Genomic DNA, 18,657 nt, shown 5'->3' with positions numbered 1-18,657 from the left:
GAGTGTTATCTCAAATTCTACTTGTTTTAAGAATCCTAAACTTAGCCTAGAGTTCTTATATCGCAAGTAAAAATATATTAATACAGTTAAATAAGGAGAAAAAAGGGGTAAATCTCGGAATGAATGTTAGTAGAATTTTTTTTTGCTCAATATCTTCCTTTTGCCATTCTATACTATAACATATCTCAAAAGTCTAGAAAAATCTCATGTCCGCTTGTCGCGATTATAAGGTCAAATCGCGAAATGGAGATTTTCAAAATTAGCAAAAATAGGCTATGGTATTATATACACATATGATACATGATTTCAAGGTATTTTTTAATGCTGATTCCAAAAAATCTAAAATCAACTAAAATCAAGACAATCTGACGTCTCTGGAAAAAGTTATACCTGTTTTTCATCTGTCAACTCATATTATTATAACAGTTGCAAACTTACTGCCGAAAAACCCTTAAAAGTTATGGTAGATGAACCAAATTTTGCATGAAGATTTTAGAAACCATCATTATTAAAAATCAAAACAATCCATTACAAAAAATATATATACCTACGAAATAATGGTATTTTTTGATGGAGGGGCAAATTTTAGGATATGCACTAAAGAAGATTCTTGTTCATCTTAGGAATAAGTGCTAATAGGCTAATTTTTTCATTTTAATCTTTGTTTGGATGTTCTTTAACTACCCTCAAAAATCTAAAAAAATCTCATGTCCGCAAGTCCTAATTTTCTTGGTTTGAAAATAAGGTGCAGATTTAAAAAAAAATTGAAAAACTACACTTCAGATATTTGTGTCAGATCAACATGAATAAGGTGCATTACTTTTCATGGATGGTCAGGTTGACTTGTTTGTGAGTTTTGTTGGAATAAGTTTTAAAAAATACCTTTAAATCATGTCGCTTATGTTGATATACATATAAAAATTTAAACTTTTCTTATTAATTTTTTGGAATCAGCATTAAAAAATACCTTGAAATCATGTATCATATGTGTATATAATACCATAGCCTATTTTTGCTAATTTTGAAAATCTCCATTTCGCGATTTGACCTTAAAATCGCGACAAGCGGACATGAGATTTTTCTAGACTTTTGAGATAATGTTATAGAATGGCAAAAGGAAGATATTGAGCAAAAAAAATTTCTACTAACATTCATTCCGAGGTTAAACCCTTATTTGACTGGATTATATCAAATTTGATTTATAGCCCAGGGAAATTAGTAAATTAAATCGCATTTTTCGCGGGACAAAATTTTTTTCATGGAATATGTTCGGGTGGTTGTCCTTGTCATAAAAGTCAATTTGTTGGGATGATTGGAGGTTGGGAACAGCCGCCATCTTGGAAAAGAGATTGGTATCGTTTTTATTGAATAGCTCCATTGTTATTCATTTTAACAAAAAATGACAAAGATAAGACTTATTAACAATAAAATTACCAAAAAAATGATATACAAAACAATTCAGTGAGTTGATTAAATAAAATTGTATAGTTGTTCAAAGTGGGGGTTTGTATCGGAGGGTTGGGGTAAAATGACATTTGTTCATATATCTGACGAACTTTTGATTTGTTGGGATAATTCTTCGAGAATGAATTATAGTACTTATAATTATCTATAAAATGACTAACCATATCAGGCTTTTCAATTCAAATAAACAAACAAAAATCTAAACAAAATCGCGTAAACGGCTTATATCTTGAGTTCTATTGGTCACATCCTCAAGATTGGGGTGTCTAGATTTAGGAAAAATGATAGAGCATCAGCTTTTATATTTATAATTTGAAATAGTATACATTTATTCCATTCACATTAACTGGAAAACTTACGTTAATTAACCCCCCGAAAACCGTATAAAGCACAAAATTAGAGTTGTCAGACCTTTGAAATCGATATTAAGACGCGTATGGCTGCAAAACTGCGTACTTATATTTTGGTTATACCTCTACTCCCAAAATTTGCTCTGCCTACTAGCAAAAAACTAGATTTTTTCTCACTTTTGCCTAGTACATGAAGAGTTTCGGAGTTAGATTACTTCTACAATACGATGGTTACAAAAACGATTGTGGGCTCATTTTATAGATAATTATAAGTACTATATAATTCATTCTCGAAGAATTATCCCAACAAATCAAAAGTTCGTCAGATATATGAACAAATGTCATTTTACCCCAACCTTCCGATACAAACCCCCACTTTGAACAACTATACAATTTTATTTAATCAACTCACTGAATTGTTTTGTATATCATTTTTTTGGTAATTTTATTGTTAATAAGTCTTATCTTTGTCATTTTTTGTTAAAATGAATAACAACCCAACAAATTGACTTTTATGATAAGGACAACCACACGAACACATTCCATGAAAAAAATTTTGTCCCGCGAAAAATGCGATTTCATGCCCATATTTTGACTAATTTCCCTGAGCTATTAGGGCCGAAAACTTTCAACCATAAATCCTTCCCTGTGAATTTTAAATATCGGTATACACCAAAAGCAAAACAGGAGATGAAAGACAAGAGGAATAAAACGATTTGACCTTCAAAAATATGATCAGTATAGGTTTTAATTTTGTATTGTCTCGTTTGTTCAGATAATTGACACCAGTTGTGAACATGTACTTTACAATTTCGTTAGCCTTAGTCTTATTTGGCTGTGTGTTTATAGAAGCTTTAAAAGTTTCGTGCAAGAACGAAGCAAGTGAAGATGTCGATTGGTACTAGCACAAATTATAAATCATAAAACCAACCTAACACATTTCTTCTATTTTCATACAGGTATTATTTATATAAACTCCCAAAACATTATTCCAATGAAATCAATAGTGATCTGAGTGGACTACGCTACACATATTTAACCTCGGAAACAATTAAAACCAAGAATTGGCAATTATCTGACATTCGAATTGATAACTCTACCAGCTTCCCTGGCCAAACATTAAGCGATCTTTTTAACGATCCAGATGTTCTTTTAATTGCCTACAATGATGAAGTGCCAGACGGTCCAACTGATTTCGAAAATGGCCATACAAAAGGAGTCGTCGCAACTGATGGGATTCATGCTCTGTGGTTAGTTCATTCTGTTCCAAAATATCCTAGCATTTCGGGCTACACTTATCCCACGACAGGAGAACACTTTGGACAAAGCTTTCTCTGTGTGACTCTAAATGCTACAACGCAAATGAATGCAGTTATCACTCAATTATTATTCAATGAACCAAACATTTATTTCTCACGAATTCCGGAGAGATTATCGAAAAGCTATCCAGATCTTGGTAGAGTTATTGCCAAACAATGGAGATCGAGTGCACCATTTCAAAATCTTTTGAAGTTGAAGTCTTTAAATGGCAATATTTTCCAATCCTTTGCAAAAGGACGATATTCTAATGTAGAACTTTATAAAGATTGGGTTGCGCCAATTTTAGATGTTGATTTGATGGTCGAAAGTTGGAGGAATGGACCTGGGAAGCTTCCATCCGATTGCTCTACAAAGGACAAGTATGTTTATACATTAAATTGAAAAAAAATAATAAACATTTTTTTTATTTTAGGGTCTACAACATCGCAATGATTGATGACCATGAGATAAGTTTTTCATTCAAGTCGACAATGGACCACTCGAAGTGGGCAGTTTCTAAGATGGGAGAAAATGAATGGATTTGTATAGGAGATATCAACAGATCTGTGAGTATGCACAATAAAGGTGCAAAATAGCAAGTTATAGTTTTTATTGTTTTTAGGAGCATCAACTTCTACGTGGCGGTGGCACAGTTTGCCAGAAAAATACCAAATTGGCACAAATGTACCGTAACTCGATTAAAAGTTTTGAAAACTGTACTAACAATGGTCTAAGCAATTTGTAAAAAAATAAACAACATTCAAATAAATTAAAAGATTCTTAACACGTTGACTGCCACCGAACAAAAAAAAAAGTATCCCCTGAGGGCCAACCTTTAACGTTTGTTTTAAACGTATCTCTCTGTGTCTTAAAATTTAAGTAATAAGTGTTTTTGATGTGTTTTAAAAGTGTGATCACCGTAGGGTCACATGGCCCCTTATGTTAAGTGCTTGTGCTTATTCCTAAGTGACCCACCGGTGGGTCATATCTCCTTTTCTTTTAAGGAATGTTCTGACTGTGACCCACCGGTGGGTCACCTGGCCTCCTGGGAAACTTTTGCGTGACCCACCGGTGGGTCACTTGGCAGTCAACGTGTTAAGGTGTCATAAATATAAAATTTAAATTAGCCCTTAAAAAAAAAACATTAAAAGCCGTGTTTTTGTGTTAACTCAGTACTTAGCTCAGTAAAATTTTGAACGGTACACAACAAATGAAAAAAAAATAAAATAAGGATAAGAAAAGTATTTGTTTATTGTGGTTAACAGAGACATTCTGTTTTTTAAATTATACATTTTTGTCTCTTCAACTACAAATGATTAATAATGCAGAATAAACTTTTTACTGATCTAAATACTGAGTTACCACAAAAATACGACTATAAATAAGATATTGAGTTTTTTTACTTTTGAATATATGTGAGCTGGACCATTGGATTCCATCTGGAAGTTTAGATATAAACCTATATGTATAGTCGAATCAAAATAGCCATACAAATTCTATGAGCATTATATTTATTTACAATATAAAGATCAAGTTTTTTGCTCAAGGCTAACATTAAAGGAAAGACCACATCGGAAAGGAATACGCTAGCGGTACGGGTACTTGTATGAAAAAAATTACACACCCGAATATTGATCTTCCAGTTTGGAATTTTTTGCATTTACCCGTACCGCTACCGCCTACCCTTTCGATGTGGTCAAGCCTTTTCAATTTTCGTACTAAAGTCTAGTACACAGCTGAAGCGAAACGAAATCTTGAACGAAATTGATTTTGTTTAAAAACTTATCTTTTGAAATAAAATCAAATTATTTGTGTCATTGTATTCTCCTACCATTCTACTTTGCAAATTAAAAAATTTATTGCTAAAGCTTTTTAACAACCTTAAAATTTTTTAACCTTTTTTGACAAATCTTTAACCTATAAAAAATGGATCAAATAGCTTGACTTTTATTCAACTGTTGCAAGCCGCTTTAAAGATATAAATAATAATCATATACAAAATTCAGCTTTTATTATATGTATGTGTGTATATTGTATACCTACATATTATTATATGTATAGTATGTATATAAAATTAAAGGAAAATATTATACAAAAAAAATGTATTGAAGGGCTGTATAACTGCTCCTAGAAAAAACATATAAATAGTATTTATTTTTATAAACTTTTTTTCGGACATTTGGGATTTTTGACGATGAAAAAATGGTCTGTACAAATGAATCATCGATATTATCAGTATAACAGTTAGATTTTCGCCAAAAACGCATTAGATGCGTTGCAACACATTAAATTTGGCATGAATATTTGATTAGTCACATCAACCAAAGTTTGTTTGAAAAAAGTACGCATACACCCGAATGACCATTCAAATTATTTAAACTCCCAAATGAGGTATGTTCATACCGCAAGCATCGTAAAGTGAAATTTCATAAACGACTAAAATTCAGTTGAATGTGGTTACCTCAGACGACCAAAAACCATATTGTGCATTTTTAGTATTTTAACACCTTTTAAGAAATTCAGTCTTGTCTAAAGAAAATGTAGAGTTTTCCTATATTCCAAATGTCTTTTTTTCATATTTAAGTACACGTATTAAAACAAGAGTACACTTATTAAAACATCATATTCGGCCATCCATTTTTACCTAATACAACCTAAGAGAATTTGGCTCGTCTTCTTCCATTTGTGTGTGCGTTCTTTTTTAAATAAATCAACATGATTTAATTTCTTTAAAAAAAATTTAAGAATACAGAGGATCAAGAAAAAAATCAGTTAATTCTGATAAATCGCTCACCAAATTCCAAAACTTGATGTACACTTTTGGTCTTACTTAACCATTAAATAAACGTCTTTTTTTATTTAAAATCTCTGAAATGTAGAATCCAAATTAAATAAATTGTTTTCTTTATATATTTTGTTTAAATTTTTCCATTAGATTTATTTATAATTTAATTTTCCAATATAAAGATTCTCATAATAATACATAATTCCATTCTAATAAAATTGTATTGCAATAATTCTTGGTTCTTTTAATTTTAAAATTTTTTTGTTTACTTATCAAAGAATTTTAAATAAGTAAAACAAAAATGGGATTCTGTTTCCGTTCGATTAAAATCTCTCTTTTCAAAAATTTGAAAAGACTAATATTTTCAACAAGGATTTAATAAGTAATATAATATTCTTTTTGAAGGTACAATAATTATTCATATTATTAAAACTACGTAAGTAAATTATACAAAGATTTAAATAAGCTGTTCATAAACCGAAGTATATACATCAAATAATTTAGAAAATTCGTGTAGGTTCAAGGATTTATCAATTTAATTCTTTTTTTTTATGAAATAACAATAACAGCTGTTATTTTAGGACCAAGTCCATTTTGGTGTTCGCACATATATAAAAACAACTCCATCATCAATAATAAATAATTCAACGTTCCAATGACGTTTAAGTGTAAATCTATATCAAGAGTACAAAATACTACACACGAAGTATAAATGTATTAAGACGAACTTATTTATCTAATAATCTAACAATCTAAGATTCGTTACTGTCGACGTACAGTTCTCTCGCGACTCTCTTCTCGGTGTAGACTGTGTCTCGGTGGTGAAGTACTGCCATTTCCCAAACGTGTCTTGCGAGATCTTTTAAATTTGGCCATATCTTCTCCGAATACATCTCCAGTTCGCAAGGCTGAGATTAAGTCATCAAACTCTCCCTTGTTGTCACCTTTTACCGGTGAGGCGTCTTTCCCGTTTGAGCTTGACTTAAAACCTAGATTCCTTGCTACCGAACTCATTAGCCCTTCTTTATTTTTGCGTTCTATGGTTCTCTTTTTTAGCTCAGCTTCTTGCTTAGCACGTTTTTCTTCTTCTTCTTGGCGTTTGCGATAATTTTCATTATCTTGGCGGGCTTCAGAGAAAGCCGTTAGAAAAGCATCGAATATTCCGAAGAACTCGTCGGGCTGCACAACAGAGCCATCTTCGCCGAACAGTCTTACGGCGCGATCGAACCGGGTCTTCATGTCCTGGAATTGATCTTCTAGCTCGGCAAATCGTACTGAAGCTTGCGCATGGAATTCTCGCATCACTGGTAAGAAACGGTCACCTTGTTGAGCGGGACCTGAACTGCGATGAAATTCGATTTCTCGAGAAACTTCAGTTAGACCTGTTCGCAGCATTTGGATATCTTTATCCATTTCGCCAAGGGAGACTTTACAAGCTACTCGAACATGTGGGATGTCTTCTTCCAATTTGAGAAGATCTCTGAATTTCTTATCAATAACCTGCACAAGATAGTGAAGGAGAGTGGTTCCTTTGGCAGCACTTGATTTGGTGTCAGCTAATCGATTTAGAGATGCTAAGCGGAATCCTGAAGCATTTCCACGAGCGCCACGATTCATATAGTTGCCTTGAAGAAAAAAAACATGTTATTCTTTTCTTGACAAAGATTAAAAAACAAGTAATGATACCTAATGCTAGAACTAATTCGAGCAGTTTACGGAGACGTCTTGATCGCGCCACTTCTCGCGATGCTTCCATAACACTTGTTATCCGGGGTATTAAATCATTTACGGTGATCATAAAACGCTTCTTGTAGTGGAGACTCTTAAGTCGCTGCTCATAGTGTGGAATCCTGAATTAATGAAATGAAAATACATTTTTGAATAACATACAAATAATTAAATATAACTTATTCATCGGCATTGTCATGAATTAATTTCATTCGTATCACAGATTACGAATCCCGGAAAAAACAAGCACACAATCGAAGATTGAGACACCTGTTCTTACCACAGTATAAGGTAATATATTCCGAACGTTGTCAAAATTTGTTTGTCAAAAATGGGCACCAATCTGTCAGGTCGGCCTTTAATGTTTATATTTCAATCGCAGTAAACAGGAAATTTGTTTTTGTTTTAATTTATAAAATGTCATTTAAAAATATTATAAATTGAAAAATAACAAATTTTCTTCGTGTTTCATCGCGGAAAATGGTAAATAATTGTTTAAATATTAGTGGTGTGCGTGGTTTATCGGTTTTTGTGCGTTTTTCGTCGGTATTTTAAACAATTAAGAATTCGGTAGCTGACATTGGTCGCCAAAGTGTCATGTTTTGACAATCTGGCGATTCAAACAAAAAGTTGATATAACAGACATGACATTACGTTGATATAGAATGCAAAAAAAAGTGGGTCCCGGAAGTCCGTCTGTCTGTATAAAGAGATACAGCCTAAGCGGATGTACCGATCGACATCAAAGTTGGTATTTAGTCTTTTTCTCTCCAGAGAGGTTTTTGGAATTAATTTTTTTTTTAAAGTTCGGAAAAGTTCAATTTGCTCGAAAACGGCTCCAACGATTTTGGTAAAAAAGTTTTTTTTTTCGAAAATCATTATTAACGGTACCTGCCATATAACCGATTTTTCAAATCCGATTTTCTGCTAAACTACTAATTTCATTTCAAAGAATTTTTTTAAACGAAAGCATCTACAGTGGTGGCAAAATAATTAGAAACATCGTCCTTTGTTTACAAAATGTTATTTTTTTCTTACTATAAATACAAAATATTTAACACATTTTTAGCAAACACAAGTGATGATATAATCCTTGTAACATTTTAAGAAAAAAATTTTAGAATTTATCCAACAAAAGAAAAATATTGCAAAAAATCTAAAATATAGTCCAATTTTGTGTGGAAATATAATTAGAAACACTGAGGAAAAATTACTAAGAAATATCATGTTTTTGATTTTTAGCATTTACATTTGCCAAACTTGGTCAATTAATTAAACGTACAATTAATAAAAAGGACTATCACTAACTAATTTCTATTAGTTGGTTATCGTGGTTGCAGTTCTCGAAAAATGTCACATGTTCCAAAAAAATAATAAAACGTCCTTAACAATATTCCTGACACACCAACCCCTTATATTTTAGAAAAAGAAGGTGCAATAAAGATGAGATCCTTAGTAAAACATCAAGCTTTTCAAATACCTCTCTTAAAAAATATTTCTAATATTTTTTATTCATATTAAGAACATACAAACATTTTGAAAAGAAAGAGCGTGTTTCTAATTATTTTTCCACCACTGTATATAAATTTAATACAAACCAGAAATAAAATTTCAAAAAAAAAATATTTTTGGATTAAAAAAAAAATTTTTAATTTTATTTTGAAAAATCAAACCAAAACGGAAAATTCAATTTCTTTATATATGGAGGGCTCAAAGCTGAAGGGAACCAAGTCACAAAAAGTAAATTCGGAGATATAACGACTTAAAGTAAATACTCTACTCTACTCTTATGGTGAATGTTTTTCTCGAAAAGATGAGAATTTGAAACAAAACACTTTTTGACCAAACTAATGACGCACCTTAATAGAGTTAAGCCTTGCGTACATTTTAGCACTAGATTTGGATTTTAATTTTTTTATGACTTATTTCGTTGCAGAGCTGTGATATCTCCATATAATTATGTAGACAATTCTGATTGCTTTCAATCTTTTGCCTAGAACAATTCTGCGTTTTAGCCCTGATATTTCAACCGCGAGTTAGACTATCAGTAGAATAAATGTCAATATAAAAAAACTTTTATTGGTAGGAATTAGCTCTAACTGAGGTATATCTGGCTATTGAAAAATTGACTCTTAGTTTACATAAGTTTTAATTTGTTACTATCACACTCATTAACGATCATTGAATTTATCTAAACAAACAAAGAAAAAAAATATGGAATGTTTTTTCTACTGCAAAATTTCTAAATTTTTATTGCGAGGGGTTTGGAGGCTACGAAGGTCATTACATTTATTTATTATGATTTATTACGCTCACTACGTTCATCATTTTAGGGCCTTAACATTAAATCGTCAGTTGTAAGAACAGAATAAATCCATTTGGCAAAAACGTTGGGCCAAAAGTTGAATAGCTTCCGTTTCACTTTTTTTTAGATACTAATATTTGACCTTCAGATAAAATGAAGATTATGTGGTTTTGAGTAGAATGAAATAAAATAAATTGCACGACTGGGGTCGCACGTACTTGCTCTTATGTTAAAAGATACTATAATGTTAAAGCTTTTTATTCAAGAAATTTAAAATTTGATATTTTGAAGAAATTTCATAAGTAGTATAAAAAAATTAAATCTGTTTTTATAATTAATTAAACTCCGTTATAAATTATCTTAAAAAAAAAAACAAATATGCCATTTTATTTCTTGTATAAAAAGGTATTTTTAGAAAAAAATTTTCGAAAATTGTAGGAGCCGTTTTTTAAAAAAATTGTTTTTTATATATAAAAATTTTTTAACATTTTTCAAAAAAAAAGTTGGTATGCCATTTTGAAGAAATAATTAATTTACACATAAATACGAAATTTAAAAATTTTTCATTGATCCGTTTTCAAAAAATTGATTTTTCAAAAAAAAAATTTTGAAATATTTTTTAAAAAACCAAAAATGCGTTTTTTGAAAATTTTCTAAAATTTTAATATTATCTTTACTTACACACTTTTGTATAAAAATTTTCATTAAAATCGGGTTAAGGTTGTACGAGATATTCAGAAACGAAAAAAACCGTTCTATGACAGGTACCGTTAATAACGGTACAAAAAATATTTTTTTTATTTAAAAAGTTGGCTTTTATGTGTAGTACTACACACAAAAATTTTAATTAAAATCGTTAGAGCCGTTTTTGAAAAAAATTAACTTTTCTATTTCCGTTATATGGCAGGTACCGTTAGTTTTGGTGATAAAAAAAAAATTTCAATTTCCCCTCTAGGGAATCACCAAAAACTGCTAACTACCAAGTTTGAAGAAAATCACTTCACTCGTTTAGGCTGCAGCTCCAGATAGAGACAGACACACAGACAGACAGACAGACAGACAGACAGACAGACAGACAGACAGACAGACAGACAGAATTGCCGGACCCACTTTTTTGGCATTCTCCATCATCGTAATGTCATGTAAAATTGTTATCTCGACTTCGATTTTTTTTACGAATCCTAAACTTGCCCTATAGTACCTATATCGCAAGTAAAAATGTATTTCTATTAGTTTCTGAGAGACAAGTATAACGGTTTTTAAACGTTGGATTTATTATTAAAATCCAAATTTTAATGAAATATACTTATAATATGTAATTTATTTAAGATAACAAAACATTAACTTATGGTAGGGATTGTGTAGTCAAAACAAAAAAGTGGTGTACATAGGCTAGATCAGATACGAAAATGGTAAAACAAAAAAATTTATTTAAAAAAATTGTCATCCTTTTTCTGGACCACCTTTAACAGTTGCAGTTGAAGCTATTCCCTTTTTTTACTTACGTTGTTTTATATCAAAATGTATGATTTTTTTTTTACTTCTTGGAGGTAAGAACAGAATAAATCTTGGATATATTCTGTTTTTCAAACTTATACGATTTTTCACGCCCAGCAATTTCGGAACCTAAAATATTTTTTTTTCGACTCAGAAGGTGTGCCTGAAGATGTGTCTTATTTAATAAACGGATCCTAATTTTGTTTCTAAAGCCTAGTGCGTTGCTGATTCAAAATGAAACAACGAAATGCTTGCAAAATCTAAGCAAGTCCAAAGGTAAATTATATCAATGCAGCACCTTTCCTCCTAAAAGCTTAATCTCGACCAATATCTGCTTTGTGAAGTGACGTACACTTGTCGGACTAGTAACAGTAGATGCACATGAGATAAAACCATATTTTGGATACATTAATTACTAGGTTTTAAGTCAACGTCATTATCTGAACCAACATCAATGTAAACGAGAACAACGATCCTTAGGACTTGGCCGAACCCTTAGCGAAATTTTTATTGTCTATCCTTACAGTAAACTTTTCAAAAAAATTGTAAATTGGACTTATTTGTTGACATTTAACCAATCCGAGACCCAAAAAACCACTAAACTTTAATACCTAACAATTCAGAACCTACCCGAAACATAGATGAGATATATCTAATATCAAACATGTAAAATGACTTACTTTGAAATTTCGTAAAGGAATCGATCGGCTCTTGCTAATGATTCAATATCCTCACTATGCTCATCTAGCAGTGCGCGTTCCTCAGCCGATGGAGTGAATTTCAAAAGTTGTTCAACCATATCGATTGGCAACTGTTCACTGCAGTCCATCGAAAGAATCGCCCTATAAGAATAATTCAATTATCAGTTGTCGCTCAATTAAATTAATATTGTAATGAAAAAAAAAATCAAATTTACTTTGAAATTTCTTCATCAGTCATTTTGAGTTTGGAAAGCAATATCGTGCAGTTTTGTGCACGTCGTCCATCAATCACAGAAAGAATTTTCGTCCTGGTTTTTCCCATCATTCTTAGATCTTCAATAGAACCATCATTCTTAAATTATAACAAAAATTTAAGTCAGCTATTTTCTTCAAAAACTCAATAATGAATTATTACTTACTGTTACACCATTTTTCTGATATGCAGAGAACAACTTATCTATGCAATCTAGCTCCATATTGGTATACCATTTAGATTCATCAAGTTCACTCCACACGGTACCTTGTACTTTGGCATCAGGAAGCTTTGACCAATTGAAACTTTTCAATGGGTTTGCCGGCTGCGGAACATTTTTCTTTGCAACCTCAATTTTTGGCACTGGGGGAGCTAAAGACATTGATTTATTTAAAGATATTGAAATCATAAGCTTTAAAATATTCTATGCATACCCTGTGTAACCATTGGTGGTGGTGGGGCACCTGGGCATGGTGGTGGAGGTGGCGCTGCAGCCATTGGTGGTGGCGGAGGTGGTATGAACTTTGGTGCTGGTGGGGGCGGTGGTGAGACAGCTCCATTACATCCAGTTAGCCCGGCAACCTTCTGATCGTCTGGAATACTTCCTTCCGTAACGAGTCTTTCCAATCTTGTTCTCTCCTGCTGTTCATTTAATAGGCGATGTTGCAAGTCTTCAGCCTTCATTTCTGCATTTTGAGCCCGTTGTACCGCTTGCGAGTGGTTTGCGCTTTCTTTTTCCAAACGCTCTCGCATACGGGCCAAACTTGTTTCTAGATCTTCCTTCTCCTGCATTCGTAAGTCGAGTTCTTGTTCCTTTTTTGCTAAGCGTGATTGAACCTCAAAATTTTCCCTTTCCAGTTCATCGGCGCGTTTCCTTGCAGCTGTTAGCTGTTCTTCTTTTACCAGCAATTGAACAATTTCCTTTACATTTATTTGTATAGGTGAGCAATCTGGGTCTTGAATGAGTGACTGGAAATTTTCTTTGCTAACATCATCAGGATCGATATCACTCCTTGGTCGTTCTTCAGTTTGTAAAACAATTTGTTGAACGATTCGGTCAAACATCAACCAATGTTGAGTACAGTGACCGGTATCTGAAATTAATACAACCAAACAAAATTTATAAAAAATCAATTAACTTAGGCTTAACATAACTTAAACGAATGTTTTTTTTTTCAAGTTTTTCAGGAGAAGGTTTTTGTTTCCTATTTGAATACAAAACCAAATTTCCAAAAAGTAGAAACGACGAGTTGTTCTTTCTTGCAAAGATAAATCGATAGGCTCAACTTTTATTTTTGTATTGGGACCATTTTGTCCTTATTTTGCACATGAAAACACCGCGTTTTTTTTCAAAATGAAACAAATCCAAAAGTATACTTTTGTCTACCTAACGCTATAACCTTTTATGCATAATATATGTATGTACCAATGAATAACTGAAATCAATCAACCAATGTTAAAACTACAATAATATTTGATATTTAAAAAAAGATAAGTCTTTCCAACAACAGGCAAACTTTATTGAGTTTGGCAAAAACCTGCAATTTTGTTCAGTTTTGCAATTGGTTTTGTTGAGTTTTGAAAAAAAAAAAACGATTTTTTTAAAAAAATTTTTAATTAAAAACTATTAGCTTTTATAATGTTTTTATTTCGTCATCATGCTAAAAATTCTGATACCAAATTTTTGAATTTTTGGCGCTTGTTGAGTTTTTAAAAAGACTCCTCAATTAGTCAAACAGCCCCCCGAGTTGAAGAAGAATAAAACAAAAATTATTTGCGTTTGTACCCCGCAAAATTGATTGATGTATCAGTGGTTCTGAGTGGATATTTAAGAGATACATAATCTGTTAACCATCTAAAAAATCTTTCCGATACTAAATGGTTTCAATGCAATACTGGGCAAGAAATGTCCGTTAAGGATATCTATTGAATCTTTTTCATTTAATCATGCCTATTACAGAAGACGCAGTGACTCAGTCCCCGGGAATCTACTCGATCCGCAACCGAATCAAATTTCAATGTGTGAACTCCCCGGGATGAACTGTATTATCGATCCACGAAAACACACTAAACTGCTTACCGACATATGTCATTGTTGACACTTACATAGCCAAATGTCATTCTATCACTTCCGCACCGGCGGCTTCGGTAATAAGAAATCTTGTGAAAGTGACTCTCATTCCCGCCGCAGTGCATCTGCGTCTTCGGTAATAGGCATGAATATTATTTTTTGAAAGTATACAAATCTCAATTCTTTTAAAATGGAACACACAAATAAAAATTGGTACGAAGTTTCTTGTTCTTACATATTACACAAAGACCAAAAAGTTTTCCGGTCATTGAAATATTGTCTATAGTTTAAATCAAGTAGTTCTCCTTTAACACGGAAAATGTTGGATATTTCAAACAAGCTTAATTCATCCTTGAAATAGTTCAGGTTATTCAGATTATACTCAAGCTTCGGATATAGAAATCGACGCGTTGAGCCTTTTGCTTCCTCTCTATTAGATCTAATCCTATCCTGACATCCATTAATTCAAGAATGGCAATTAGTTTTTCTTTAATAGATACATTCAAAATATCTAATAATTGCAATGAGACATAAAAAGAAAATATCCTTCCACTTTTGAAAACAGCTAATATTTTTCTGTATGCTATGTTTGCGAGTATTTGAATTTTTCAGGAACCAATAAAGCAAACGAAACTTGAAGGATTTTTTTAAGGCTAAGCTTCAAAGTTTATTTGAAATAATAAGGGAAAAAATCAGAAAAAAACTGTGTAGGAGTTAAGGTTGTTTAAGCAAGGAATAATATGGTGTACGTGGTATATAATTTAAACAAAATAATCTCTTCAACATATTTCGAATCGCCTGTTATTGAAAATTTATCTTAAAAATGCATGAATAAATAATGCATGCAAAAACTTCTTAAGTCCCTGGGCTTAAGTTGTTTTTGGAATGAACGGTATTAGTTGAACCATTTTCAACCAAAAAAAAAATCATTTTTGAAAAAAATGTTAATTAAGTTCTTTTTGCAATGACCGATTCAATTCTACTGAATGCTTTCTACGCAACTGGGCGTATAATAGAAAACGACATTAATAAACAAAATCGAAGAAAAAAGATATTCATTGCTACTTTCGAGTATTAATCCTTTTAGACTGCCGACTTTTGGGTCCTAATTAATACTGAGTCCTTACTAATGAAATCGGTTCCAATTTGACAGTACTAGATTCTAGTACTTGTGAGAAGAAATCACTTGGTTGATAAATTGACAGCACGAGAGCTTAGTACTTGCATACAAAAATGAGCTGATACTAATTTGAGTACTAACATTAGGACTATTACCGATTTTAGCTGGGGATTTTTGAAGAAATTGCCCGTAAAAAATGTAAATGTGTGAGCTTTTTTTAGGTCTTCAGATTCTTTAAGTGGATATATTTTTAAGTTTGAATAGAGATAAACGGTTTTATAGTTTAGTTGAAGCAAAACGATGTTTACTTACATGGCAGTAAAAGAAAATGTTGCAGCAGGGACAGCAAATGTGGATAAGCTGGTGAATGACTTAGTTTTCTTCTTAAAAAATCAAACATGGTTGTTGCACTTTTAGTATCGACATGTTCATGATTGAATTTTCTTGCTAATTCCTTTTCATCTTCGGCTCGAACCATTTCAAAAAAGTCCTAAAAATAATCAAGAAAAAATTATTAATTGTTTGTAACACAGTATTTTTTCACTTACCAAATGCCTATCCAAAGTTTCGTTTTCGTGCTTTCTCAATTTATCAATAACTGGCTGAATGCCCAACATCAAGAATTCATATCGTAAATGTAATCTGAATTCAAGATTCTCTTGTCCTGGCCCATAGTTGAGAACGGCATTGATGAATGACATAATGGCAGTTTTGAGATTCACATCGTCACGGTAAGCTCCCGTAGATCGGTCCAAGTCGTTTAAAATACTCTAATTTTTGAAAAATTACAGTTAAGAAATATATTTGGGATTTTCAACATTAGGTATTAACGCAAGCAAATAAAATTTTTAACAGGAGGAAAGTTGATAAAAATTGTACACAACAGTGCTCTGTTCCGTTGCCCTTAATATTCAAGTTGGCAACCAAATCTCAATTGGGAACTGATGGGCTTTTGGATTTAGAGTAAAAATATTGTTGTGAACAATTTTTCAGACTGTTAAAATTTTTGAATACCACAGTAAGGGATATTAAATATTTATGTTTATCATTTTTACTTGAAATCTTGTACGTTCTGCTGCAAATTCTTGAAAATTAAGCATCGCTGTTAAGACTTTTTTGTGACCACCGGGAACCAAACATACTGCTCCAAGAATTTCCAATGCTGCTACTTTGGTTTTAATATTATCTGCCGCTAAGGAACGCGCAATTGTATCAATACTGGTTGGATGGGCTAACACATGTGCACGACCCGTCTAAAACGAAATAAGAAATTCAATTTTTGTTTTCAGAAGTTTCTAAACATGATGTTTTCAATACTTACGGAATTATTCATCAGAGCCTTAATGCATCCAATGAGACTAGTATGCAACGAACTATTCGCCACACGAATATCCAAGTTCTGTAGGAGGTTCAATAAAGCTGGTAATCCTTGCAATTCAACAAAGCGCAACACAAAGCTGTGCGCAGATGTACGCAAAGCAGTCTTGAGAGCGTCCAAAAATGCCGTATGCGGCTCAATTCTTGAACTATATTCATGGCACGGGGAGTCCTCCGGGTTTAGAGAAATATGAATGACGATATCCTTGAGACGTTCTATGTAATGATCTGCCGTTGGTGGGACAGTGATAGCTGTTGGATTGCCGTCCACAGTATCGAGCGGATTTTTTCGTGAACAATAGATTTGCCATTTTTTTTGAGGCGGTAGACTCAACATTGCCTCCTTATTTGGAGCTGTAAGATCGAGTTCTTCAACAAGTTCAGCGAATTTCGTATCCAGCTCATCCACTGATGGCATTGGTTGCGTTGGTGTTAGAGTTTGAAGTGTAAAGGCACCTTCAACAACACATATTTCAGGTGGTTCGTCATCCTGCAAAAAGAAAAAAAAAAATGAAAATTGATTTGGACTAAGCTTTAAATTTTCTTATTTTAATAAAGTGTAGTTTAAAGTACTAAGTGCATGATACAAGGCCTCATTTGTATTTATAAATAAGTTTCTAGAAAATAAAATATTCCTAATCCGGCACTGGCAATGCGCTAGTGCTATTCAATTATTTTAACTATTTGCTTAGAAAGTGTTTGGTGCATCTTATAGACAAAGATAATTCCTAGACAAGAAGAACCAGAAAAATATAGACATTCGGTGTGCGCCAATGGACGGATAATTTCTTATTTATTGATTTGTAATTGATCTCTGTGCATAGAGAGTGTGTTATGTTCCAACTTGAGTGTGGCGGCTGACTCAAGTTATAAGCTGCAAGTCAAGGCTTTAGTGGTATGGAACGACAACGACGACGTACGTCTGTTGGTTTGTTTGTTGGCTTGGGTTAGTGGAGGTCTCGAGGAATGGGAAAGGAGTTGAGTTTCAACTTTCGTTTAATCATAAAACATGCATTTGCGTTATGTCAACAAGCGTGTCAGACATTTTCGGTGAAACTTTTTAATGCACGTGTAGTAACATGTGAGCAAAGAACTGGTTGTAATCGTGTAAGTACTGTTAGCAATATTTGCAATGCTAAATGAATGCAATGAATACAATTACTTCTAGGAACAATTAAATTGATTCAGGAATGCTTAGGAATTATTTAATTGAAAAAGAGAACGGTTTGCATCCGAAGTTGAAGAATTTGAAAATTAACCATTTATCTGCTTAGAAGAATCCATTTGCAAGTTAATTATTAGGGTTTAAGGTCGTTTTTTTGTATTTATGCAGCAATGCAACGTTTAATAATTTTGAGATAGTGTTGATCGTTTGGTTACTTTTTCTTCTTTGGGTTTCTAACAAACTACAAGTATGTAGGTTAGGGTGGGTCAAAAAAATCGAAATTCTTTTTTTTGAATTGGTACTCCGAAAAATCGATTGCTGGACCCCTCTAGAATATACACACCAAATATGAGCTCTTTATATTAATGGGAAGATCCTCCGCTTTGCAATTTTCCATTTTTACATCAAGCTTCTACTAAAAAAAAATAATTTTTGTATTAATTGACTTTTTAGCAAATTTCTTTTCATATTCTTGTAGGAAATTGAACGCTCTACAAAAAAGGCCTTATACACTTTTTTCGTTTATCTAACCGTTGAATAGA

The 18,657-nt window shown here is 32.4% G+C and overlaps 2 protein-coding genes across 3 annotated transcripts in view; one reads left to right on the top strand and one right to left on the bottom strand.

The window, feature by feature from the left end:
* Positions 1-2,540: 2,540 nt before the first annotated feature.
* LOC129911819 (deoxyribonuclease-2-beta) lies at positions 2,541-3,915 on the top strand. Its single transcript, XM_055989773.1, has 4 exons — positions 2,541-2,712; positions 2,774-3,493; positions 3,547-3,679; positions 3,736-3,915. The coding sequence occupies exons 1-4, from the start codon at positions 2,612-2,614 to the stop codon at positions 3,856-3,858; spliced, it is 1,077 nt and encodes a 358-aa protein (XP_055845748.1). The 5' UTR covers positions 2,541-2,611; the 3' UTR covers positions 3,859-3,915.
* A 2,174-nt stretch (positions 3,916-6,089) lies between these two features.
* The window catches only part of LOC129911816 (disheveled-associated activator of morphogenesis 1), a 50,739-nt gene continuing 38,171 nt past the window's right edge, over positions 6,090-18,657 (bottom strand). For both annotated transcript variants that reach the window (XM_055989760.1, XM_055989761.1), the window contains exons 3-12: positions 16,895-17,440; positions 16,629-16,826; positions 16,122-16,343; positions 15,886-16,063; positions 12,817-13,476; positions 12,549-12,754; positions 12,345-12,481; positions 12,109-12,270; positions 7,585-7,748; positions 6,090-7,523 (exon numbers count right to left, since the gene is read on the bottom strand). In XM_055989760.1, coding sequence (XP_055845735.1) covers positions 6,661-7,523; positions 7,585-7,748; positions 12,109-12,270; positions 12,345-12,481; positions 12,549-12,754; positions 12,817-13,476; positions 15,886-16,063; positions 16,122-16,343; positions 16,629-16,826; positions 16,895-17,440 — 3,336 coding nt within the window. In that variant the 3' untranslated portion in view covers positions 6,090-6,660. The remainder of the gene's footprint in view (positions 7,524-7,584; positions 7,749-12,108; positions 12,271-12,344; positions 12,482-12,548; positions 12,755-12,816; positions 13,477-15,885; positions 16,064-16,121; positions 16,344-16,628; positions 16,827-16,894; positions 17,441-18,657) is intronic.

Source organism: Episyrphus balteatus, chromosome 2, assembly GCF_945859705.1.
Source record: "Episyrphus balteatus chromosome 2, idEpiBalt1.1, whole genome shotgun sequence".
Taxonomy (NCBI): Eukaryota; Metazoa; Arthropoda; class Insecta; order Diptera; family Syrphidae; genus Episyrphus; species Episyrphus balteatus.
This window is presented reverse-complemented; position numbering and strand designations above follow the sequence as displayed.